Source organism: Leptopilina heterotoma, unplaced genomic scaffold, assembly GCF_015476425.1.
Source record: "Leptopilina heterotoma isolate Lh14 unplaced genomic scaffold, ASM1547642v1 Lhet_183, whole genome shotgun sequence".
Lineage (NCBI taxonomy): Eukaryota > Metazoa > Arthropoda > Insecta > Hymenoptera > Figitidae > Leptopilina > Leptopilina heterotoma.
In genome coordinates this window covers 2338010-2365426 of record NW_025110901.1, presented here as the reverse complement: position 1 = coordinate 2365426, position 27417 = coordinate 2338010, and the positions used below count along the sequence as shown (strand labels likewise).

Here is a 27417-nt window from a genome sequence, read left to right as displayed (position 1 = left end):
ATTATTTTCAGTATATGGAGACTTTTTGAAAAAGTGTTTTTTCATCTTCTCCTACTGTAAATTTTAATATTTGGCTGATTGTTTCCGGTCTCATATTTAAGTCAATTGCATTCGCTACAATGCATTTCTGTGGCATTTGCAACATTGTAAACACACCTTTCTCACGAGATAGTCCTTTTACTTCCGGTATATATTTTGCACGAGATAGTTGAGTGATGACTCACTCGTTCTCCTATGAAATCTTTAAATTCTCAGCTTCATTTTGTCACCCTTTATCCTCTGAAACAATTATTATTATTTTCGTATTAATTATAATTACAGTTACAATTAATTATATTGTAAATAAATTATTTTACAAAATTAGAAAAAATTTTTATTTTCAAATATAAATTTTTAAATAATTTCGTAATAAAAATTTAAAAAATTCACTTAGGTACAAAATTAATTATTATTGTTTATATTTTCAAAAATTCTAATAAATCCTTCGAAATAATTTCATTATTTTTTTAAATAGTAAAATCCTTGCAAAAATTCCATTATTTTCAATAACATTTCACGAAAGAATTAAATTATTTTTTTAATTCGTTATAAAATTTTTCAAAAGATTTAAATAATTTTCATAAATAAAAAAATCCTTCGAAAAAATTCAATTATTTTCAAAACAATTTTAATTGAATTAAACAAAGAATTTTACTATTTATAAAAATAATTGAATTGTTTCGAAGTATTTATTAAAATTTTAGTAATTATTGAATTCTATTGAAAAAGTTTATAACGAATAATATTCGTTATTCAATTTTTCAAAAGAATTCAAATATTTCCTAAAATTTTTATAAATTCTTCGAAAAAATTCAACTATTATTTTTATAAAAATTTTATAAATAGTAAAATTTGTTGTTTAATTGAATTACTTACAAAAATTTTAATTAAATGTATTTAAAAAACTACATTTTCAAAAAAAAATCTTAAAGAAACTCTTCAAAAGAATTTAATTATAAGAAAAAAATTGAAAATTTTCGTGAAATTTTATTCTTAAAATAATTGAATTTTTGCAAAGATTTTACTATTTAAAAAAAATAATTAAATGGTTTCTAAGAATTTATTAAAACTTTAGATAATAATTGAATCTTTTCGTGAAATTTTAATAAAATTTTGTTGAGAATAATTGAATTTTTACAAAAAATTTACTATTTATAAAAATAATTGAATTTTTTCGAAAAATTAAATAAAATTTTAGGAAATTTTTCAAAAGAATTCAATTATTTTCATAAATAAAAAAATCCTTCGAAAAAATTGTAATATTTTCAAAAAAATTTTATTAATTACTTTCAATTATTTTCAAAACAATTTGCATTTAATTCCTCGAAAGAATTCGATTATTTTCAAAACAGTTTAATATATTTCGAATAAATTCAATTATTTCCTAAAATTTTGATTCTTCGCAAAAATTCAATTATTTCTATAAATAGGAAAATTCTTCGCAATAATTCAATTATTTTTATAAATAATAAAAATCCTGGAAAAAAATCAATTATTTTAAAAAATTTCAGCAAGAATTCAAAGTTCTCTAAAAATAATTCAATTATTCTCCAAATATTAAAAAAAAAATTTTTAAATTGAAAGAATTCAATTATTTTTAAAAAATAATAAAATTCTTCGGATGAATTCAATTATTTTGAATATACTAAAGTTTAATAAAAATCTTTACAGAAATTCAATTATTTTCGAAACAATTTTAATTAATAATTTCTCAAAAGAATTGATTTTCAAATATTTTCTATAAAATTCTTGAAAACAATTCAATTAATTCTTAACATTTTAATAAATTCTTTGAAACATTTCAATTATTTTTATAAATAGTAAAACTCTTTGCAGGAATTCAATTATTTTCAAAACAATTTTAATTAAATTCTTTGGAAAAATTCAAAAATTTTCATAAAATTCCATTACTTTCTATAATTTTAATAATTTTTTCGAATAATTATTTTTTAAATAATTTTTTTAATTTAATTTTCGAAATTTACAATAAAAAAGAGTTCACTAATTGAAATTTTGTAAAATTCAATTGAAAATAATTTATTTTTTCCAAAGTGTTTTATAAAAATTTTTGAAAATCAACTTTTGAAGAGTTTTAATCGCAAATTTTGAAAATAATTGGGATTGAATTCAATTTTAATTTAATTTCTCGGAAGAATTGAATTTTCAAAAAAAATTTGAATATATTTCGAATAAATTCAGTTATTTTCTAAAATCCTAATAAATCCTTGGAAACAATTTAATTATTTTTATAAACAGTAAAATTCTTTGCAAGAATTCAATTATTTTTATAAATAGTAAAATTCTTTGCAGGAATTTAATTATTTTCAAAACAATTTTAAATAAATTCCTCGGAAGAATTCAAAAATTTTCATAAAATTCCATTATTTTCTAAAAATTTAAGAATTTCTTCAAAAAAATTTTTTTTTAATAACTTTTCTAATTAAATTTTCATAATTTACAATAAAAAAGAGTTCAATAATTGAAATTTTGTAAAATTCAATTGAAAATAATTGATTTTTTTCAAAGTGTTTTATAAAAATTTTTGAAAATCAACTTTTCAAGAATTTTAATTGTAAATTTTGAAAATAATTGTAATTTAATTCAATTTTAATTTAATTTCTCGAAAGAATTGAATTTTCAAAAAAAATCGAATATATTTCGAATAAATTCAATTATTTTCTAAAATCTTAATAAATCCTTAGAAACAATTTAATTATTTTTTTTATAAATAGTAAAATTCGTTGCAAGAATTCAATTATTTTTATAAATATTAAATTTTTTTGCAGGAATTCAATTATTTTCAAAACATTTTTAATTGAATTTCTCGAGATAATTCAAATATTTTCATAAAATTCATATATTTCCTAAAATTTTAATAAATTCTTCGGAAAAATTCAATTATTTTAATAAATAGTAAAATTCTTCGCAAAAATTCAATTATTTTTATAAATAATGAAATTCTTCTCAGGAATTAAATTATTTTCAATACAATTTAAAAAAAATTCTTCTTCATAAAATTCAATTGCTTTCAAAATTTCCAATTTCAATTATTAAAGAAACTCCATTATTTTCAAAAAATTCAAAGAAATTCTTCTAAAGAATTTAATTAGAATTTAAAAAAATTTTAATAAAAATCTTTACTAGAATTCAATTATTTTCATATAAATAAAAAAAATTCTTCGAAGGAATTCAATTATTCTCTCCTAATTTTTTGATAAGATTCTTTGTAAAAATTCATTGTTTTTAATATATTAATTTTAAAATTGAAAATATTCTATTATTATATATAACATTTTAATAATTACAATTTTTTAGAAACCTAATTTCTTTTAGAATTTCTACATTAAATTATATTCAAAATTTCAATAGTTTTTGTTAAACAAATATTTAAAAACTTATTGTTATTTATTATAATTAAAAACCTATTGTTATTTATCTGACCAACGGGAATTCAAATTTCAAAATACTTTCAATGTAAAACCTTTTGAAATTTATTTAAAATTAGAACTGCAATTTTTCAAATTCTTGAAATATTTTCTAAAAATTTTAACTATAAAATTCTTTTTCAAATCAATTCTTTATTCTTTTATCAAAAATTTGAATTAAATTATTTAAATATAAAAATAAATAATTGATTATTTCTAAATAAATATTTGCCGAAATTGAATAATGCATTTGAAAGTAAAGAAAGAAATAAAAAGAAGAATATAAAACAATAAAAAATAAACAAAAAAAAAATGAAAAACTGAATAAAGAAAATTTCTTTGCTTGAAAATTAATATTTTTCCGTTTTTTGTATAAAGTAAACAGTATTTCGATTATTTTGAATATAATTGGCCTAAAAACGGTAGTTTAAATAATTATTTAATTGTTTTGGCGATGTTTGTATTATTATAAATTTAACAAGATGAGTTGGCAGTTTTACAAGAATTTCGACTCGATTTTTACTACGATAAATTGTGTAATGTCATAATGAAAATGACCTCGTTCAGTGTTACATATTTTTCTATTTGTTTCTTTTTTAATGGTCATATTTCACGTGACAGGTGACCGTTACTTGACAATATTTATAAAAGTAGAAAGAAAAGAAAATTTTCCCTTTTTCCATCACAAATATTGCCTGTCAGGGTATCAGAAAGAATCGATACATATAAATAAAGAATATTTTAACAATCGATTTTTTACGTTCTCAATAATATTTATACACAAATACATCCTGTCATTATTGAACTCTTAAATATTTTCAAATATTAATGAATTTCAATTTTTTATTTATATTATTTTCTTATTTTGTTTTATTTAATTAAATTAATTTTATTAATTTAATTAATTTATTCATTTAATTTATTTATCATTTCATCCAAAATTTCTTTCTAATAAACATCTAACACAAATTTGATTTTTCTGCCCAAAAAAATTTTTTTTTCATTTTTTGGAGTAAAAAAATTTTTTTTCTTCAAAAATTCATATTTTTAATCGAAAAAATATAAAAAAATGTATCAAAATTTATTTTCCTAAACTTTTTTAATTCAATTACTTGAAAGAAAGAGAAAATGTCAAAAGAATTGTGTACCGTAAAACTTTTAATCCATCCCACTCAGAAAAACATTCGAAAATAACGGAATAATATTTGTAACAAAACTTATTGTCGAACAATACTCCAAATTCCTCAAGTTTCGAACAACATTTTTTCACCTCAATCACAAGGAATCACTTAATAATGAAATAAATTTTTAAAACATTTTTCGTATTATTATTTTGTTTTCTTATTACTGAATATTTTTATTATTATACTATTATTTCTTCTTTTATCACTATTTCTTTTTTTTCTTTATGACAATTTTTCTTTTTGTGTTTTGAATTTTCAAAATAATTAAATCGTTATTTAATGTTAAGAATAAATAGAAAAAATAATTTATATTAACGCAAAATATGGTTCATGTAAAAAATTAAAAAATTTTAATGGAAAAACAAATTTAAAACTATGAAAAAATGAGGGACTAACTCAGCTGGCGAATTGTTTCAATTATTAATTATTTTTTATTTACTTTATTATTTTTTTATTATTAGTTTCAATTATTGCAATTATTATTTCAAAAAAAATAAATTGTTTCGTGAAAAATTTTGGAAAAATTCAATTAAAAATTTCAATTTTATTACAAAAAATTTTTTTTAATTAAAAATTTAAAAAAAATTTTCATTGCAAAATTTGTTTATTATTACATATAAATGAATTCTTTTGAGAAATTTTATTCAAATTGTTTTGAAAATGTTTGAATTCCTGCTAAAATTATTATTGATTACTTATTAAAAATAATTGAATTCCTGTGAAGAATGTTATTATTATTGAAAATAATAAATTGAATTCTTGCTAAGAATTCTATTAAAATTTTTGATAATAATTAAATTCTTTCGAAGAATTACTTAATTAATTTACTTCATTAGAAAAATTCCTGTGAAAAATTTTATCAACATTTTTGAAAATAAATTCAATTCTTTCGGGGAATTTTATTGAATTTTAGAAAAATAATTGAATTCCTTAAAAGAATTTTTTTAAATCTTTGTAAATAATTAAATTCTTGAGAAGAATTTTATTATTAAGTGAAATTAATTGAATTTCTGTAAATAATTCAATTAATAATGAAAATAATTAAATTCTTGTGAAGAAATTCTTTTAAAATCATTAAAAATAATTGAATTCTTTGGGAAAATTAAATTACAATTTTTTAAAATAATTTACATCTTTAGAAAAATTTCCGTGATAAATGTTATCAAAATTTTTGAAATTAAATTGAATTCTTTAGAAGAATTTTATTGAATTTCAGAAAAATAATTGAATTCTTCGAAGAATTTTTATTATAGATTTAAAAATAATTTAATTTTTTGTGAACAATTTTATCAATAATGAAAATAATCGTATTCTTGTGAAGAAGTTTATATAAATCTTCAAAAATAATTGAATTCTTTTGGAAAATTTTATTAAAATTTTTTGAAATAATTTACTATTTTAGAAAAATTTTTGTTAAGAATTTTAGTGAATTTTAGAATTTGGTATGTTTTTACTAATCCCTTTGAATTCCTTTGAAGAATTTTATTATATTTGAAAATATTTTAATTTTTTGTGAAGAATTTTATCAAGTAATTGTATTTTTGTCAAAAAAATAATTGAATTCTTTGGGAAAATTGAATTAAAATTTTTTAAAATAATTTACATCTTTAGAAAAATTTCCGTAAAGAATTTTGTCAAAATTTTTGAAAATAAATTAAATTCATTCGAAGAATTTAATTGAAGAATTTTAGAAAAATAATTGAATTCCTTCGAAGAATTTTATTAGATTTGAAAATAATTTTACTTAAATTTTTAAAAATAATTGAATTCGTTTCAAAAAATTTATATTTAATTCCGTGACAATAATTGAATTCTTTCAAAAAATTTTATTAAAATTGTATTATAAATGAATTCTTGCGAGAAAAATTATTCCTGTGAATAATTTTATTAATAATGAAAATTCTTGTCAAGGAATTCATTTAAAATCATTAAAAATAATTGAATTCTTTGGTATTAAAATTTTTGATAATAATTAAATTCTTTCCAAGAATTACTTAATTTTTGAAAATAAATTCAATTCTTTCGGGGTATTTTATTGAATTTTAGAAAAATAATTGAATTCCTTAAAAAAAAAATTGTTTAATCTTGGTAAATAATTGAATTCTTGAGAAGAATTTTATTACTAATTAAAATTAATTGAATTCCTGTGAATAATTTCATTAATAATAAAAATAATTAAATTCTTGCAAAGAAATTCAAATCATCAAAAATAATTGAATTCTTTGCCAAAATTTAATGTTATCAAAATTTTTGAAAATAAATTTTATTCTTCAAGGAATTTTTTTGAATTTTAGAAAAATAATTGAATTCATTAAAAAAAAATTTTTAAATCGTGGTAAATAATAAATTGAATTCTTAAGAAGAATTTTATTATTAATTGAATTCCTGTGAATAATTTCATTAATAATGAAAATAATTTAATTCTTGCCAAGAAATTCGAATCATTCAAAATAATTGAATTCTTTTGAAAAAATTCTTTGAAAATCATTCAAAATAATTGAATTGCTTGTGTAAATTATATTAAAATTTTTGCAAATAATTCAATTCTTTCAAGGGATTTTATTGAATTTTAGAAAAATAATTGAATTCATTCGAAGAATTTTATTATATTTTTTTTAAAATAATAAAATTTTATGTGAAGAATTTTATTTTAATTTTCATAAATAATTGAATTCGTTCAAAAAATTGTATTTAAATTCTTGAAAATAATTGAATTCTTGAAAATAATTTTATTATTAATTGAATTCCTGTGAATAATTTAATTCATAATAATAATGAAAATAATTGGTAAATTATTGTGAAGAAATTCATTTAAAATTTTAAAAATAATTAAATTCTTATAAGGAAAATTTTTATTAAAAATTTTTAAAAATAATTATTTACTATTTTAGAAATAATCATGTGAAGAATTTTATTAAAATTATTGAAAATAAATTAAATTCTTTCGATGAATTTTATTATAGTTAATTGAAAATAATTAATTTTTTTGTGAAGAATTTTATTTAAATTTTTGAAAATAATTGAATTTATTTCAAAAATTATATTTAATTTGTTGATTGTTGAGATAATAATATTGAATTTTTTCGAAAATTTTTTATTAAATTCGTATTATACTCCCGTTTATTACTTTAATAAATAAATAAATTATAAATGAATTGAATGAATTCTTGCGAGGAATTTTATTTAAAAAATGTATGTAAATAATTGAATTCTGTCGAAGAATTTAATTTAATTTTTTGCAAAATAGTAAATAATAATTTATTTATTTAGAAACAAGACAAACCCGTTATTTACTTAGTTATTTAGTTAAGGAAAGAATTTTTTTTTTAATTTTGTACCAAAAATGATTCAAAAATTGAAATTGTTTGAAATAAAAAATTTTGCAATCTATAATTACAAATTAAATACCGCCTTTATAATTACAAAAAATTATAACAATTTTTATTAATAAACTTTACTTTTTTTTTGTCTGAATATAGGATTTTCGAAGAATCGATTTTCTCTTCTTCCTATATTGAAAATTGTCCTCAATAAAAGTCAAGTGAAGTCTAGTCAAAGACTCCCACCAAGGAGTTAGTTGATGATGGAAGATCCTACTTTTTTTCTTGTCTTTTTTTTTCCTATATGTAATCTCCATTCTCTATAGTGAATCTCTCCCACCAACGTGTCAAAAGGATGCGTCATCGCCACGACTACCGCTCCCAATAGAAACCGGCGCAGCGTCAACTGCGGGTCAGGCCAACGCCGGTACCAACTTCTGCCTCACTGCCTCAGCCTGCTGCAGTTCTCCAAAAGAGTTCGAACTGGACGTGTGTTCTCCACAATCATCTAAAAACAAAATAATTTCAAACGGTAAGCGACTGTGTAATATATTATTGTAAATATATATATATCAATGCCACACCTAAAATTTTCAATCAATCGTGTCTTGGCAATTTGACAAATATATTTCTGGTTTTGTAGGTTTGTGCTTCTCTTCTTTTTTTCTAATCAATCTGATAAGATTCACATCTCTAACAGTATAAAAAAGTTTTATCTAGATAAAAAATTATCGTCGTGTGTTAATTCATCTTTTATTTGCGCTTTCCTAACTTTTTAGGAAAACAAAATTCGTAGTAGAATCAGTGAAATAATTCAAGTGAAGTGCATTTTCAGGAGATTTTGTTTTTATTTTTGGTGTTTATTTTTTTCTACGTCTTGACGTTTTTTTAACGTTTGTCGAAAAGGACTAATTTAAATTTGAAACGAATTTAATTGACTACAGTAGTTATTGTGTGACTTGTTGAGTGTACAACATTTTTTAATTAGCAATAATTGCTTTTATTTTCTTTTTTTTTTGTTTATTAAAATATATCCAACAGTCGAATTTTGTTTGTTATAAAAATTGGTTTGTTATCAATTTTTTTTTAATTATTATTATTATTAATATTAATAGTTATTTTGTATTAATTATTATTGTGCATTTTAGTTTTAATTAATAATGTACAACATCCGGAAATCTGTTGACAATTTGAAGTTTTAGTTGTTTTTGTTTCCGTTTTTGTTAATTTACTTGAAAATTTTTCGTTTTTAATAAAAAATTTGAATTTAAAATGAATTTTAAAATTATTTAAATTCTAATTTAATGTTTTGAATTAAAAATTGTATTTTTTTTATTTTATTTCTTATTTTTTTCTTTTATATTTTTTAATCTAAAATAATTCAATTCTTATAAAAAATGTTATCAAAATATTTCAGAATAATTAAATTTATGGGAGAAAAGTAATTGAAATTGTGTTAAAAATAATTTCAATTCTTATAAAGATTATTATCAATATTTTTGAAAATATAATTATTGAACTTCTTCGAAAATTTTTGTTCAAATTTTTTTTTTTAAATTCAATTTTTTCAAAAAATTTTATTAAATTTTCTAAACTAATTGGATTCCTGGAAAAAATTAGAATTCTTCGCAAAAATATAAAAATAATTGAACTCTTGCTAAGAAATTTATTTCGAATTTTTTTTTTTTTAATTTTATAAAAATTAAAAAAAAAGAATTTGAATCCTTCAAAAAATGCAACTAAAAGAATATTAAAAATATTTTTATTCTTGTAAAGAGTTTTATGAAAAGTTTAGAAAATAATTGAACTTTTGCGAAGAATATAATTAACAATTTCTTTTTTTAAATAATTGAATTTTTTTGAGAAATTTCATTACAATTTTCTGAAATAATTGAATTCACGCGAAGAATTTTATTAGTTGTGATGAAAATAATTGAAATTTTACTAAGAATTTTAGTAGAATTTTCGAAAATAATTGAAAATTCTTTTATAAAGAATTGAATTAAAATTATATTGAAAATTATAAGTGAAGAATTCTGATGAAGAATTTTAAGAAAATTTTTCCAAATAATTGAATTTTTGTGAAATTTTATTATTTATGAAAATAATTTAATTTTTTCAAATTATTATTATTATTATTTTTTCTTATATAGAATTTTATTAACATTTTTACAAATAATAAAATTTTCCCGAATTATTTTATTCAAATTCCTGAAAATAATTAAATTCTATTGAAGAATTTTATTTATTTATTTCAATTTTTAACGGGGGCTTGATTTCATAAAAATTTTCAAAAATAATTGAATTTTTTTTGAGGAATTTAATTTAAATTTTATTGAAAGTAATTTAATTCACATAAAGAATTTCATCAAAATTTTTCAAAATAATTGAATTTCCGCGAAGAATTTTTTTAAAGTTTTCAAAATAATTGAATTCTTGCGAAAAATTTTATGAAAATTTTTCAAAATAATTTGCAATATTAATTAATTAATTAAATAATAATCAGTAAACAGTATAAACTTATTAAATTTTTACTTATTTTTTACTTTTATTTATTTTTATTTATTTTTATTTGTGCATTTTTGTTTATTTGTATTTATTATCTACTATTTTTTTTAGTTTTACCAATTTTTGTTTTTGTATGAATTCTACCATTATTATTTCAAGCACCAGAATTATAATTGCTAACTTTGTTAATTAATTACTGAATTTTTGCAATACTAATTAAACTCTGCAAAAATTAATTATTAAAATTCTGAAAATTAATCAAAGTGTGAATTTTAATGCCTCAAAGCATTAGTTAATTATCTGTAAATAGAACAGAAGTAAATAAATTCGTCAGTGAACAGTCAGTTGTGTCTTTTCTTCAATTGAATATGTGACTCACATTTCTTAAGAATCAACAGGCATAATACTTAGCCGGCTACTTATTTAATATGCAGATTGAAAAAGATTGTTAACAATATTAATGAAATTTTTAATACGAAAAAAAAATTCATCATCAAAATGTATTTATCTCAAGAAAAATTATTATCTGACCTCAGAATTAAAATAACATTTATACAGGATAGCCTTTATCTCTTTATACAATACGTGTACACTTTACTTTACTTTACTTTACATTTCTTACTTCATTTAATTAAAAAAAGCAATGTCAATAATTAACCGTAATTAAATTGTTTCAGAGTGAAAGAGAAAGAAAGAGAAATAAAATGGCAGCTTCTCAGTACTATCACGTGCAGGTAATAATAAAAAGTATTTTTTCTCACAAAACTGAATAAAAATTGAAGAATAGAATCAAATTAATTAAAAAGAATGATTTTCATTTTTGAATTATGAGGTTTTTAGAAAAGTAAATAAAAATTCAAATATGTAATTAAATTAATTACACACAATTTTTTGCAAAAAGCTTAATTATTTTTTTTATGAAACGAAATAAATTTTAAAAATAGAATTAAATTAGACACAATAATTTTTTGCAATAAGGATTCTTTTACGAAAGCGAAATAAAAATTCCACAATTGGAAGTAAATTAATTACACACAATTTACCTAAGCACTAAACTTTTTTTTTAAAACGAAATAAATGTTAAAGATAGAATTAAATTAATTTTAACAATAATTTTTTTTACGAAAAACGAAATAAAAATTCAAAATTAGAAGTAAATTAATTGAACACTATAATTTTTAAGCAATAAACATTGTTTTACGAAAACAAAATAGAAATTAAAAATTAGAAACATAATAATATCATTAAAGAATTTTTTTTAACAAAACGAAACAAAAATTTTTGTAGAAATCCAAGTTTTGCTCAATTATTACTTTTTGGACTTTTTTCTACTATTTTTGAAAAAGAAAATTATTTCGATTTTTCATTGTACAAAATAAATATAATCAAATCATTCAAAAGTTATTTTTAAATAATTTTTCCAAAAGATTTTTGAATTTTCGAATGAGTATAATTTAAAACTTTTTGAATAATTGAAAATTTGTAAAATTTATTGAAAATAATTTATTTGTTTTTATTCCATTAAAATGTTTAAAAATCAAATTTTGACGAATTTTAATAGCGAATTTTGAAAATAATTGAATTTTCAAAAATTTTATTAGCAAATTTTGAAAACAATTGAATTTTCAAAAATTTTATTTGCAAATTTTTAAAACAATTGAATTTTCAAAAATTTTATTTGCAAATTTTGAAAATATTTGAATTTTCAAAAATTTTAACAGCAAATTTGGAAAATAATTGAATTTTCTAAAATTTTAATAGAAAATTCTGAAGTAGAAATTAGCTTTCAAAAAATTATATTAAAATTATTTTTTAAAATCTGAGAGTAAATTACAATTTTTTTAAATCAACATTTTTAGACTTATTACTTAAATTTTAAAGAAATCACGTGTTTTCTTATTTTTAATTGAAATTCTTAAAAAATTCGATTATTTTTTAATATTTTCTAAAATTTTTTTTAAAAAATTCAGTTATTCAAAAAAATTTTTTGCTAATTTTCCGAACTTTTTTATTATAACTTACCAAAAATCAGTTATTTCTACTATTTTCGGTCTCTTATTGTATGTGAATAATGAAATTTTTGAAGAACTTTCGAAAAATTATTAAAAATAATTTTTAAGAGAAAAATTTTAGTTAAAAATTCCAGAAAATAATTAAATTTTGGAAAGGTCATCGTTGTAACTTAGAAATACCTAATTAAATTTCAATTTGAAATTATAAATATTTTTTAAATTTTAATTCCTGTGGAAAAATAAATTATAAGGATTTGAATGTTTATTTAACTATAATTATGGAAGTTTTAAATAATAAAAAAAAAAAAAATTATAATTAATTAGTGAAATTTCAGGAAAATACAAAATTAAATTTTTTGTGACAACAATGAATAGAGTAAACGACTTTTTCTATTTTTTTTCTATTATCAATCGACTAAAGTTACTATTTCGCGCCTTAAAATCGATCTGAGACCTGGAATTAAGTTCGTTCAACACCATAATTTGTAGCATTAAACATTTTTTTATAGAATGAAATAAAAATTCAAAATTAGAATTTAATTACTCAATTTAATAATAATAACAATTTATATTAATAATCATTGTATTCCAGAGAAAATTAAATTATTTTTAAACAAATTTTTTTTAAATTCTTCGAAAGAATTCAATAATATCAATAAACAGTAAATTTTTCACTGCAGAATTCAATTATTTTAAATACAATTTTTATAAAATTCTTCTCCAAAATTCACTTATTTTTTAAAATTTTGCAAAAATTAAATTATTTGTAGAAATAATAAATTTTTTCGTCGAGAATTATTTATTTACAAGAATTTTAATAAAATTCTATTCAAGAATTCAATTATTTTCAGAAATAATTAAATTGTCGATATTCTTAAAATCATTGAATTCTTGTAAAGTATTTAGAAAAAAAATTTGAAAATAATTGAATTCATTTTAAGAATTTTATCAACATTTTTTTCAATGATCGAATTCTTTCGAGAAAATGTAATTAAAATTGTATTGAAAATAATTTAATTCTTTTAAAGATTTTTATTAAAACTCTTTAAAGTAATTGAATTGTTTTGAAGAATTTATTTCAATTTTCTTGGAAGTAAAAAGGTTCTTTTTTAATAATTTTTACTGAAACTTTTGAAAATAATTGATTTTAAAGAAGAATTTCTTTTAAGTCTTTAAAAAATCGTGTTTAGTATTAATTGCAATTTTAACGATTTTCCTATTAAATTATAATATTAAAATTATTCATAGAAAATATAATTCCTTTAATCAATTTTATTATAGTTTTTGTAAATAATTACATTTTTTCAAAGAATTTCATAAAATTTCGTAAAAATAATCCAATTTTTTTGAATAATTTTAATTGAAAATTTTGAAAATAATTGAAATTTACAAAGAATTTTATTAAAAACTTTTGAGAAGAATTGAATTGTTTAGCAAAATTTTATTACAATTTTTAAAAATAATTAAACCTGTTAGGGAAATTATATTTAAATTATCTTGAACACAATTGTATTTTTTCCTAGAAATTTGATGAAAATTGTATTGAAAATAATTTTATTTCTCAAAAGAATTTTATTATTTGCAAAAATAATTGAATTCTTGCCAAGAATTTGACAATTCATAAAAATAATTGAATTGTTTCGAAGAATTTTATATCAGAATTGTTGAAAATAATTGAATTTTTATTAAAAACTCTTGAAAATAATTGAATTTAAATAATATTTATAAAAATAATTGTATTCCTTCTAAAAATTTTATTAAAATTATATTTTAAATAATTGAATTCCTCTGAAACATTTTATTATTTATGAAAATATTTTAATTCTTGCAAAGATTTTTCTTATTTATAAAAATAATTGAATTCTTGTATAGAATTTTTTTATTTTTAAAAAATAATTGAATATTGTTTCGAAGAATTTTATCTGAATTTTTGAAAATAATTGAACTTTTGAAGGAATTTTATAAAAAAATTTGAAAATAATAATTCTTTGAAAAGAATTGCATTAAAATTGTTGAAAATAATTAAATTTATATTAAAACTCTTACAAATAATCGAATTTGATTAATATTTTTAAGAATAATTGTATTCTTTCGAGAATTTTTTTAAAAATTGTATTGAAAATAATTGAATTTGTTCTAAAGAATTTTACTATGTATAAAAATAATTTAAATGTTTCGAAAAATTTATTAAAATTTTAGGAATTAATTGAATTATTTTGAAGAATTTTATAGAAATATTTTAAAATAAATTAAACTCTTTCAATTTTTTTTTTTGACGAATATTTTAAAAAATTGCATTGAAAGTAATTTAATTTTCACATAGAATTTTTAAAAATATTTTGAGAATAATTGAATTATTTTTAGAGAATTTAAAATTCTTCTTGAAATTGAATTTTATGGAATTTTTGAGAATAATTAAATTCATTAGTGTAATTTTATTTAAATTGGATTAAAAATAATTTAATTCCTGCAAAGAATTTTAGTATTTATAATAGTAGTTGAATTGTTTTGAAGATATTATTAAATTTTTTTGGAAATAATTGAATTTTATGGAAATATTTTAATTCTTCCGAGAAATTAAATTAAAATTGTTTTGAAAATAATTGAATTCCTATAAAGAATTTTACTATATTTATAAAAATAATTCAATTCTTGTGAGAGGAAAATTCTTTTCGAGAAATGTTTTTAAAATTTTATTGAAAATAATTTAGAAACATTCTTTTTTCCTTCCAACTAATGATTATAATTATAATAATCTAATAATAATTTTTGTTACAAAACGAAATTAAAATTGAAAAATAAAATTCATTTAATTAAAATAATAATAATAATTAATAATGATAATTTGAATGGTATTTAATTGTTCGTTTCGTTTAAGCAGTGCACACCAACTGTTTATCCCGCCGATCCATTTGACGCAGAGGAAGATGCAGCTTTATTGCGTGGTGCAATGAAAGGCTTTGGAACTGACGAGAGGACAATTATTGATGTTTTGGCGCGACGAGGAATTGTCCAGCGTCTCGAAATTGCCGATAAATTCAAGACCATGTACGGCAAGGACCTTATATCCGAATTGAAGTCAGAGCTTGGGGGAAATTTCGAAAATGCTATTATCAGCCTGATGACGCCACTGCCAGAATTTTATGCCCGTGAATTACACGATGCAATTTCCGGAATGGGAACCGACGAGAATGCAATTATTGAAGTTCTTGCCTCCCTCAGTAATTATGGTATCAAAACAATATCTGCCGTCTATAAAGAAAGTAAGTTTTGATTCTCCTCCCCCTTTTTTTACAAACTTTTATTAATCAGGCAATAGTAATAATTTTTGAGTCTTTGTGCTAAAAAGTGGCACTAATTTTACTGCTTTCATTCACTTCGTTTTTATTTTCAATATTTTCATTTTTATTTCATTCATTTCGTTAAATGGAACTAAAATTATTTTCCATTTAACGATTTAACTAAAAATCCTTGAAAATATTATCTAATTTTTTTTGGTTTTGTAGAAAGAAATTTTTTTGTCCCTTAACGTCGACGCTAAATTCTCTGTAAATTAAAATTTGGATAAATTATATTTTCAATGGATTAAAATTTTTATAAATTGAATTTTGGATATTTAATTGTAGTAAAGATTAATTAGAATCAGAATAAATTTAAATTTCGATAAATGAAAATTTTAATCAAAAAATAACTCAAGATTCATGAAAATTTGGACTAAAGTAATTTTAAGTCGATGAAAAATTAAGATAAATTGAATCATTTATATAAAAATATAAAAGGCGAAAATCTATATGAATTATTTAACTTTTGAATAAATTTAAAAAAAAAATTGTAATTAATTGTAAAAAAATAAGTATCTAAATATTTTTACTAATTCAAATTTAGAGAATAGATTTTTTATTTACCTTTTTTATTTACCAAAAAGTCGAAATTAAAAAAGCAGTGAAATGGAAATTGTTACTTGTTAATAAGTTTCCTGTTGATGTTCATAATGATTCAAGTTGATATTTAGTTTCACATGAAAATCGAATATTCCGTTTTGTATTTCGATCGAAAATGAATAAAATTATTATTATTTTTTTTTTGTAAAACTCTATGATTTTTATTAAATTGTGTCCTTGGGGATATATAGGCGTTAATAACCTTGGAGGATGAAAGAGTATAATGAAGCGAGATTCCTTCGTACTCTGTACAAGTTCTATGAGTCAATTATCGTCGTCAGTGTTAACCTTCGGAATTCCTAAGCACACCCATCATGTTATTAAACGCATCAGAGCTGAATGCGTCACTTGTCGCTTGCATCTTTTTTCTCCAAATTTTGATGATTCATTTTATTTAAATTACAAGGGATCACAGTTTTTTTTTTTTTACTTAAAAATAGACGAAACGATTAATTGTTTTCCGGAAATAAGTAACAAAAAAATTTCACATTCAAAATAATAAAAATGCAGTTTTAATTCTATAGAAATTTTCGGTTGAAGTAGTTTTTTTGAAACGTATTTTTTATTTTTTATTATCTAAAAATTCTTTTTCTAATAAAGGTGAATTTCTAAGAAACTTTTTCCTAATGAAGGTGACTTTCTAATTTTTTTTTTCTTTTAATAAAGGTCATTTTATAAAAATTTATTTTTCTAATAAAGGTAATTTTCAGTTTTTTTTCTAAAAATATTCAATTTTTGTAATGACGATTATTAAAAAATAAAATTTACGAAAATTTAGTAATTCTTTAAAAAAAAAAAAAAATAGGTTGAGATTTCGTTAAAAAATTATAATAAAAGATAGAAACTATGCAAATTTTTTAACAAAATTTTTAAATAATCTAGTCAAAAATCGTAATTAACAAATAGAAATTATAGGGAATTGTTTCCTAAAAATATTTAAATGTTTTTTAAATAAATTAATTTTGGATATTATGGTACAAAAATGATGCAAATTAATATTTTTTTTTTCAAAGAAGAACAGAATTTTGTCAACAAATTGTGATAAGAAATAGTAAATTTTATAAAAAATTTTCTATACTTTCAAAAACAATCTTATAATTTTGTAAACAAAATTATGTTTGAGAAACAGAAAATATGCAAAATAGTTACTATGTTTTAAACTTAATTTTTTTTCACAATTTTCTAACTTTCATCAAAATTATAAAATTTTACAATTTTTAGGAAAATAAATATTAGAAATCATAACTTTTTAGAAAAACCTTTTTTAGAAATTAAAACTTGTTAGAAAATTTTTTTTTTGAAATTGCTTTTTTTTATACAAAAAGAATTAGAAAATATTTTTTAGAAAAAGTTTTAGAAAAAAATTTAGAAAAAGTTTTAAAAAACCTACCGAAGTTTTCTTTCTTGAAAAAATGTCAATTCTTTAAAATTCAAGCAATTGATTAATCAGAATCATAAAAAAAGCATTAAAATAATTATTTTTAATGCTTTTTTATGGAAAATTATGAAAGAAGTTCAAATAAATTTCGAAGAATTTCAAATTAATTTTTCGAGAATTAAGTTCTATTAAAAAAATTATTAACTAATAAAATTATTTTTAAAGTTTTTATGATGGAGCATAATTAATTAACATTCATCTAAAGCAACGGAAATTTTAATAACTCAAAATTCCAGTGGTGCCTTCCCTTAAAATTAAAAGGAATTGAAATTTAGATAATTTAAAATTTAGTTGAAATAAATTAAAAAACAAATAAAATTTCTAATAATAATTTTTTTTTACTGCAATCAAAATTTGAATTGATTAAAAATTGAATAGAATTTAAATTTCATTTATTGAAATTTGAGTAGAATTTAAAATTTATTGATTGAAATTTGGGTAAAATAAATATTTTGCATTAATTATATTTGAAAAAGATTAAAATTGTTATTAGTAAAATTTAAAGTCAAATAAAATTTCCATTATAATAAATTGTTTTTGGCTAATAAAATTTGGAACTGACTGAAAGTTTCTCCACTTGGAAATTAAATTGAGCTTTGAATAAAAATATAAAATCGAAATGTTAATCAATTAAAATTTGAATTAAAATAAAATTAAATGGAAATTGGGAAAAATTGAAATTTGAATAGAATTGAAATTTGGATAAATTATATTTTGAATGGATTAAAATTTTGATAAATTGAGTTCTGGACATTTAATTACAGTGGATATTAATTAGAATCAGAATTAATTATTTTAAATTTTGATATAGATAAAAATTTTAATCAAGAAATATTAACTTCAATTTAAATCAAGATTCTTGAAAATTTGGATTTAGAAAATTAAAAATCGAAGAAAAATTAAGAAGAATTAAAGTTTGGATAAATTGAATCATTTATATAAAAAGAGAATAGTCGAAAAACTATAATTTTGTCATTCATAAATTAATTGAAGCTCAGAAATATTAAAAAAAAAATTTCTTCCTAAATTAACAACTTTTTCTCCATTTCTGATTTTTTTTTTGTATTTTACACAGTATAAATTCAACAATTTTTAAATTACACCCTAAAATTTATAACCGAAAAAAGTGACAAATTATCAAAATAGAGTTGAAAATATTTGAAAATAGATCGAAAAGTTAATCTAGGTGAAAATCTGTGATCCCTAAAAAATAAATTTTCCGTATGAAAATGAATTAAAATCATTCAAAGAATTTAAATTTATTGAATTAATTTTTTTCAAATTATAACACATTTACATTCTCAAGACCAAAAATTGTACCTAGAAAGACTTAAGAAAAAATTGCCTTGTGCAAAAACCTAGAACTGAATGAGAAAATTTTTTTCAATTTTGATATTAAGTCGTTAGCTAAACGATCAATTTAATTTTCTTTGAAGTTGTAATTTAAACGAAACAAATTGATTGATTGTAGAGTACGATAATGATCTTGAGGATGATTTGAAAGGAGACACATCTGGTCATTTTAAGAGATTACTTGTTTCCCTATCATGCGTGAGTATAAATTGAATTATAGAAATAATTTTATTTTTTTATTGATATTATATTGAAAGAAATATTTTATCTATTTATTTTATAAAACTATTTTTTAATTATTAATTATTATTATTACTATTTTAATAATTATTTTTTATTATTATTTCGATAAATAATAATAATAAATAAATATATATGAAGTGAAAATACTCCTTTATTTTAAGTCATTTATAATAGAGAAGAGAAAAAAAATCTCTTCTCTAATAATAAATAATAATATTGTTAATATTATTATTCTTTATTATTAGCTATTATTAATTACTATTAATCTTGTTTACCTAATAATTTTCTTGTTCCTAATGTTTCTTTAATTTTTTCAGGCAAGCAGAAACGAAGATTCTACTGTTGATGAGGCAGCAGCCGTGACGGATGCACAGAGACTTTTGGAAGCCGGAGAAGGTCAATGGGGAACTGATGAGAGCACTTTTAATGCTATTCTGATTACGAAAAGTTTTCCTCAACTTCGCAGAATTTTCAAAGAATACGAACGACTCTCTGGAAACAGCGTGGAAGACGCTGTCAAGAGAGAATTCTCTGGTTCTCTTGAGGACGGATACCTCGCAGTTGGTAAAACAATTTTTTTTTATAATTCATAAACTACAATTATAATAACAATTTCATTATAATTTTAATATAATTAGAATTATTCATTCCAAAAATCGAAAATTGTCCTAAGGTTCATTGATACTTTTCAAAAATGCTGCAATGAAAATATATTATTTAAAAATATTTAATTATTATTTTGCGTTTTGTGACACCAAAAGTATTTTAATTTTTTTAAATAATTTTTTTACTTATTAAAAAGTATAATTATTAAAATAATTAATTTCAGTCCAGTTATGAAATGAAAAATTTAATGCAAATAAGTTTAATTAATAAATCTTAACAAATAAGTAACGAGTGGAGTGTTCAAAAAAATTCAACTTGCAATAAATTAAAAATTTAAGTATGAAAGAAATTGATAAATATTTAAGAAAGTTATTTAAAAATATTTCAATATTGAAATAAAGTAACAAATAATATTGTTTTTTGATTTTTTAAAGCATTTTTTGAAAAGCATCATACAAACAGCTCTAGACGATTTTAACTTGAATGAATAACCCTGAATAACCCTAATTATTTAATATAATTAATAAATTAATAATTACTGATATTTCTATGAATTTTATATTCGATAATTTTAGAATATTATATTTTATATATTTATTTTCAATATTTTAGTGAAATGCGCCCGTGAGAAAACTGCATATTTTGCCGAGAGATTACACAAATCAATGTCAGGTATGGGAACCGATGACAAAACATTGATTCGAATAATTGTAGCAAGATCCGAAATTGATTTGGGAGACATTAAAGAAATGTATCAAAACATGTATGGACAATCTCTCGCTGCCGATATCGATGTAAGTATAGTTCTGCAAAATTTATTTATAAAAAAACAAAATACAAAAAAAATTAGAAACAACAAAAACTAAATACTAGCTCAAATACAAAAAAAAAAATTCATCTTGTAATTTATATTAAAAGGAATAATTTTTTTATTTTTTATTACTTTTTTATTTAATTAAATTGTTTTTATAACAAAATTTTACAACAAATTTTTTTTTTGGTTTATTTGTTTCAATTCTAATTTATTAAATACATAAATTCACTTGCCCAGATTTAAAGGTCATTAATATATTTTTGTCCTTTATTTTCGTAATTAATATTAATTAAAATTTCAAGTATATAAGTTTTTCGACTTTTAAATTAAAATCGAAAATTGATTGAAAGTGCTGTTCTAAAATTTTTCATAATATTTTACTATTCGTAAGCAGAGTTGCCACAAAAATTTGATTATTGTTTTCTTTGACTTTTCCCTGATTTCTAGACAGAAGACTTTTTTCTAATCCTTTTAAAAAACATTTATAAGAATTTATAAGTAAAGAATTTTTAAATAATTGAAATTTTATAAAATATTATTGACAATAGTTGATTTTTTTAAAGCACAATTCATTATAATTTTGAAAATCAAATTTCGCAAAAAGTTAAAAAGCAATAAATAAAAAAAATATTGAATTAACTGAAATTATAATCAAAGAACTTCAAATAAAAATTAGGTTCAAAAAATTATCTTTTAAAATATTTTTTAAAAAAGTATCCTTTAGAATTTTTACACTATAATTTTTTTTTTAAATTCAGTAATTTTCAATATTTTCAATTATATATTTAACTAGCAATTTCAATTTATTATTACTATTATGCAAATTACGAAATTCTTTATTTTAAAATATGAATTTTTGAATAATTTCAGATTCAAAACTTTAAAAAAATTCAATTATTAACTAATTTACTACTTAATTATTCTTGTTTGAAAAATTCAATTATTTTCTGAAATTTTAATAGGTCCTTAGAAACAATTCAATTTTATTTATAAATAAAGTAAAATTAAATGCAAAAATTCAATTATTTTTAATACAATTTTAATAACATTTCGTAAAGGAATTCAAATTTTAAAAAAATTTTAATAATATTTTTCGTAAAAATTCAATTATTTTCTGAAATTTTAATAAATCCTTTGGATCAATTCCAAAAAAGTTTGTTTATTAAAAAATTTTTTAGTTTTTCTCTGCTCCTTAAAAAAACGATGTAAAAATTCAAAAAGATTTATTGAAAAAATAATAATTTTCAAAAGCAAACATTTTATTTACAACTTCAAAGTTGTTTACCTGTTTTTCAAATGAAAATTCATTTCTGCAGTTAACATCCTTCGATTATTTTCAAGAATTTCAATAAAATGCTTCACAAATTCAATTATTTTTAATAGAAATTTAAGAAATTTTTGTAAATTTCAATTTTTTTAAAAAGAATTCTCAATCATTTGTTTTTAAAAATTCAATCATCGTTAAAAAATATAAAATCGTTTTTAAAATATTTTAAAAACATAATTTTTTTGAATTTCAATTATTTGAAAAATCCTCAATTACTTGTTTTTAAAAATTCAATTATCGTTAAAAATAGAAAATCGATTTTAAAATATTTTAAAAACCTAATTCTTCAGAATTACAATTATTTAAAAAATTCTCAATTATTTGTTTTCAAAAATTCAATTATTCCTAAAAAATAGAAAATCGATTTTAAAATATTTTAAAAAACTAATGTTTCAGAATTTTAATAAAATGCTTAGTAAATTCAATTATTTTTAATAGAAAATTAAGAAATTTTAGTAAATTTCATTTATTTCAAAAATTCAATTATCGTCAAAAATAGAAAATTGATTTAAAAATATTTTATAAACATAATTTTTCAGAATTTCAATTATTTAAAAAATCCTCAATAATTTGTTTTTAAAAATTCAATTATTGTTAAAAATAGAAAACCGATTTTAAAATATTTTAAAAACCTAATTTTTCAGAATTTCAATTATTTGTTTTTAAAAATTAAATTATTCATAAAAAATAGAAAATCGATTTTAAAATATTTTAAAAAACTAATTTTTCAGAATTTCAATAAAATGCTTAACAAATTAAATTATTTTTAATAGAAAATTAAGAAATTTTAGTAAATTTCAATTATTTCAAAAATTCAATTATCATTAAAAATAGAAAATTGATCTTAAAATATTTTATAAACCTAATTTTTCAGAATTTCAATTATTTAAAGAATTTTCAATTATTTGTTTTTAAAAATTCAATTATTCCTAAAAAATAGAAAATCAATTTTAAAATATTGTAAAAACCTAATTCTAATCTTTCTAAAATTAACTAAATTATTAAATAAAAATTTTTGGAAAATTTGAAATTTCTTAAAAATCTGTAGTGAAATTCTCTAACAAATTTAATTATTTACGCAGAAATAGAAAAACAATGAAGGAATTATTTTAAATTTCACTGTCATTCAAATGTTTTGAAGAGAACAAAAAATTTAAGGTTTTTAAGTTTTTGAAAAATATTTTATATTATTTTAATATTTTTTAATAATTTTTTTTTTTTTGAACACCAAAAGCCAAATATTTTTGTAGTAATTCTTTAGAAATTAGATATCTTTCTAATACTTTTGGTAAAATTCCCCGATTTCTTTAACCAATTTTATTTTCTCTGACTTTTTCCTGAATTCCTTGATTTCCTTGACTTGTGGCAACCCTGGAGGGTCAAAATTCAATTATATTAATATAATAATTATTATAAACTCTTTCATTTGTTAGTAACAATCACACACTGCGTATATTAATCTTATAAATTTCGCTTTTAATAATAACAATAATGACGATAATAATATTAATAATACCTAATGAAAATAACAATAAAATAACAACAATAATAAAAATAATAATAATAAAAATAATAATATTAATAATAATAAAAATAATAAAAATAATAATATTAATAATAATCCATCCTTAACTTTCATTTGACATTCTAAATTTTCTTTAAACCGTGACTCAATTTCAGGGCGACTGTTCGGGAGACTACAGGAAACTTTTACTTGCTCTGACCAACTGAATTAATTTAATTATAATTCCATTGTTTCACTCATTAACTCGTGAGATAAATTATATATTGTATTAAAATAATTAAAAGTTAAAACGTACGTATTATTGCGAACTTTAGAATAATACAAAAGAAAAAATTTGTTTTTCAAATATTATTTATTAAAATGTCGCAGTTTAATTCGATTATTTAAAATCAAACATATTTATCTATCATTATGTGTGGAATATTAAAATTTTTCAATTATCAAGTTTTTATCACACTGTGTAACCAAAGATGTTTATGCAAAATTTTTTTGCCGTTTATTAAAAATTAATAATGTTCTGAAAATAAAAATACATTTTTAACATATCAGTTCGTTTTTTCTTAAATTTTTTATACTTTTCTCTGAATATTTTATTTTTCGTTACTTTCTTTATTCCTTACTTCTTTCTTACTATTTTATTTAATTCCTATTCTTATTTTCTATTATTTTATTTAATTCGAAATTAATTACGATTTTAAATTAATTAATTAAATTAAATTAATTAATTAAGATTTCTTGACTTTGAATTGAATTTTTTTAATTCGAAATTAATTACGATTTTATAATTAATTATAATTTATTATAATATTTTAATTATAATTTTATAATAATATTATTATAATTAATTATAATTAATTAATTAAGATTTCTTGACTGTTCTTTATTAATTTTATTTCAGATAATTTTTCATACAGCGAATAACAAAACAGCTTTTTATGTTTATTAAAATATTATTGTTATTAAAATTTGAGCATGGGCATGAATATTTTTTTCTAAAACCATGATATTAAATGGTCGATTAAAATATTAGGCGAAAATTCTTTAATAATTAATTTATACGTTAAAAATAAGCAAATTATAAAAAAGACAATTTTTTGTTTATTTGCCTTTTTTAAAACGTGAAAATAAAATTCTATATCTGCATTTTTATTAATGAAAATTCAAGGCGCTAATAAATTCTCGCATTGTTTTGCGTTTCCAGAGCGATTGCAGTGCCGATATGAAAAGGCTCCTGACTGCGCTTTTGAATTAATTTAAAAAAAAAAAATACGTTTCTCTTCTCTCACAATGAGATTAACCACCATTGGATTATTTATCACATAATTTTTAACACTCAGTGCACTTCATTTAATTATTGTATGATCTATTTTTGTCCACACGTCGTTACATACATAAACATTATAAATGTGTAAATTATAATATAAATCAAATTATAAAAATGTATTCGAGAATCTCTTATTATTTTTACAGAGTGATTGCGAAGGAGGAAGAAAAAAACTTCTGATTTCAATGCTGAATTAAAATACTTATTTCAATATTTTATATTTAAAAAAAAAATTATATGTTGCATTTAAACTCAATCTCAATTAAGGAGTTACCTGAATTTTATCTTTTTATACTTTTTTTCCTTTCTTCGAAACTAATAAAAAAATTATAATTAAATTGATTGCTTTGTTAGTTATTTGTCTACCTATTCTTATTATATTTAAGAAAATTATTATTTTCAATTATTATTAAATAATAATTAAATTATTATTAATTATTATTTTTAATCAAAAATACCATTTGGATTCTTCGACGGAAAAGAAATATTTGACGAAAAATTTTTTTTAACTGTTTTAATTGTAATTTAATAATTATATATAACAAGCATCGAATCGACTTTAAGGCGCCAAAAAAATTGCTTAAGTCACAAAACAATTTAGTTTTTTTCTAAATCCTGCAATATAATTTTTGTAAATTTAATTTAATTTGAAGCTTTTTCATCAAAATTTTAAAGAATTGAATAATATTTTTTGTATTTGCTATTTAGAAAAAATTAAATATTTCGAAGATGATTGTTATCTCTAAAATTTTTTTAATAATAATTCCATAGAATTAGATAATTAAAGAAAATTGTAACGCAATTTTTATTTTTTGTGTAGACATTCGAATTTTCAAAAATCTATAGGTATTAATAATCGTTGTATTCCGGTTAGTTGTTGTTTGCTTTTTTTGTTTCCTAACTTTCTAAATAATTATTCTTGTCAAATATATTCAATTTTAAAATTAATGTACCTACATACCTATTGCAAAGCATTAAATTCTTGCAAAGAATTTTTTTTTAAATCTGAGAATAATATTGAATTTCTTCGAAGAATTTTATTATTTAGGAAAATTGAATTCTCATAAAGATTTTTGTTGAAAATTTTGAAAATTCTAATTAAATTCTTTTTGGAGAATTTCTTTGAATTTTTTTTATGAATAATGGAGTTTCTATAATAATTTTAATTAAAAATTTTGAAAATAATTGAATTTCATGAACAATTTTTTTTCAAGTTTTTAAAATAATTGAAATAGAACATTTAATTATTGAATTTTATTAAAATTTTAAAAAATAACTGAATTCTTTTGAAAAATTTTATAACGAATTAAGAGAAACAGAATTCTTTCGGGAAATTTTTTTTAAAAATAATTGAATTTTTGCAATGAATTTTACTATTTATAAATATAATTGTATTGTTTCGAAGGATTTATTAAAATTTTAGAAAATAATTGAATTTTTTCAAAAAATATTATTAAAAATTAAAAAAAATTTAATTCTTTTATGTAATTTTATTCAAATTGTGTTAAAAATAATTGAATTTATGTTTGGAAAGAATTTTACTATTTAGAAATATAATTGAATTTTTTCAAAATACTTTCTAACGAATTAAGAAAAATATTGAATTCAGTACTTCCCTGACTTTTGGAAAATAATAAATAAATAATTAATTTTTTATGTTAAATATTTTAAAATATTATTACAGTTTTACAAAAATCAAAATCTTCAAAGACCTATATAAAAATCTTTTGAAATTTAATTATTTCTAGAAATTCATTTTATAACGCTTCTAATATTCATTTTATAACTAAAATTTTTTTTTTTTAAATTCATTTTTAATTGAATTCTTGTTAGAAAGTTCTAGGAGAATTAAATAATTTAAATACAAAAATAAATAATAATTGAATGAAATAATTGATTATTTCTTAAAATTTAATTTCTATATAGTATTTTATCAAAAATTAAAAAAAATAATTGAAAAACTAATTTTTTTAAATACTTGCATTTTTGAGTGAATTTATTTTAAATTTAAAAAAAAACTTTTTTTATTTTATCAAAATTTTAAAAAATAATTGCATTTTTTGAGTGAATTTATTTGAAATTTTGAAAAAATTTAATGAAAATTGTATTTTAAATAATTGGAAATCTGTGAAAATGTTATTATTTATGAAAATAATCCGAGTTTTTGTAAAGAATTTTATTAAAATTCTTTTTAAATAATTGAATTCTTTTGTGAAATTTTAGTAAAATGGTAGATAATGGAAATAATTGAATTTTAGCAAAAAAATTTCGTTATTTGGAAAAATAATTGAATTCTAACCAAAAAGAAATTTGATTAAAATTGTATTCAAAATAATTGAAATTCTGCGATGAATTTTA

General features: G+C 18.7%; 1 protein-coding gene across 6 annotated transcripts; it reads left to right on the top strand.

The window, feature by feature from the left end:
- The first annotated feature begins 8361 nt into the window (after window positions 1-8361).
- LOC122500339 (annexin B9-like) lies at window positions 8362-25397 on the top strand. Of its 6 annotated transcripts, none has more exons than XM_043609229.1 (7): window positions 8362-8500; window positions 11154-11210; window positions 15367-15751; window positions 19339-19418; window positions 19781-20027; window positions 20682-20863; window positions 25206-25397. In XM_043609229.1, the coding sequence occupies exons 2-7, from the start codon at window positions 11181-11183 to the stop codon at window positions 25254-25256; spliced, it is 975 nt and encodes a 324-aa protein (XP_043465164.1). In that variant the 5' UTR covers window positions 8362-8500; window positions 11154-11180; the 3' UTR covers window positions 25257-25397. The 6 variants fall into 6 exon arrangements, with proteins under 6 accessions (XP_043465164.1, XP_043465163.1, XP_043465166.1 ...); XM_043609228.1 differs by lacking the exon at window positions 25206-25397 and adding an exon at window positions 24937-25178; XM_043609231.1 differs by lacking the exon at window positions 25206-25397 and adding an exon at window positions 23891-24280 and having other exon boundaries at window positions 15370-15751.
- The last annotated feature ends 2020 nt before the right edge of the window (window positions 25398-27417 follow it).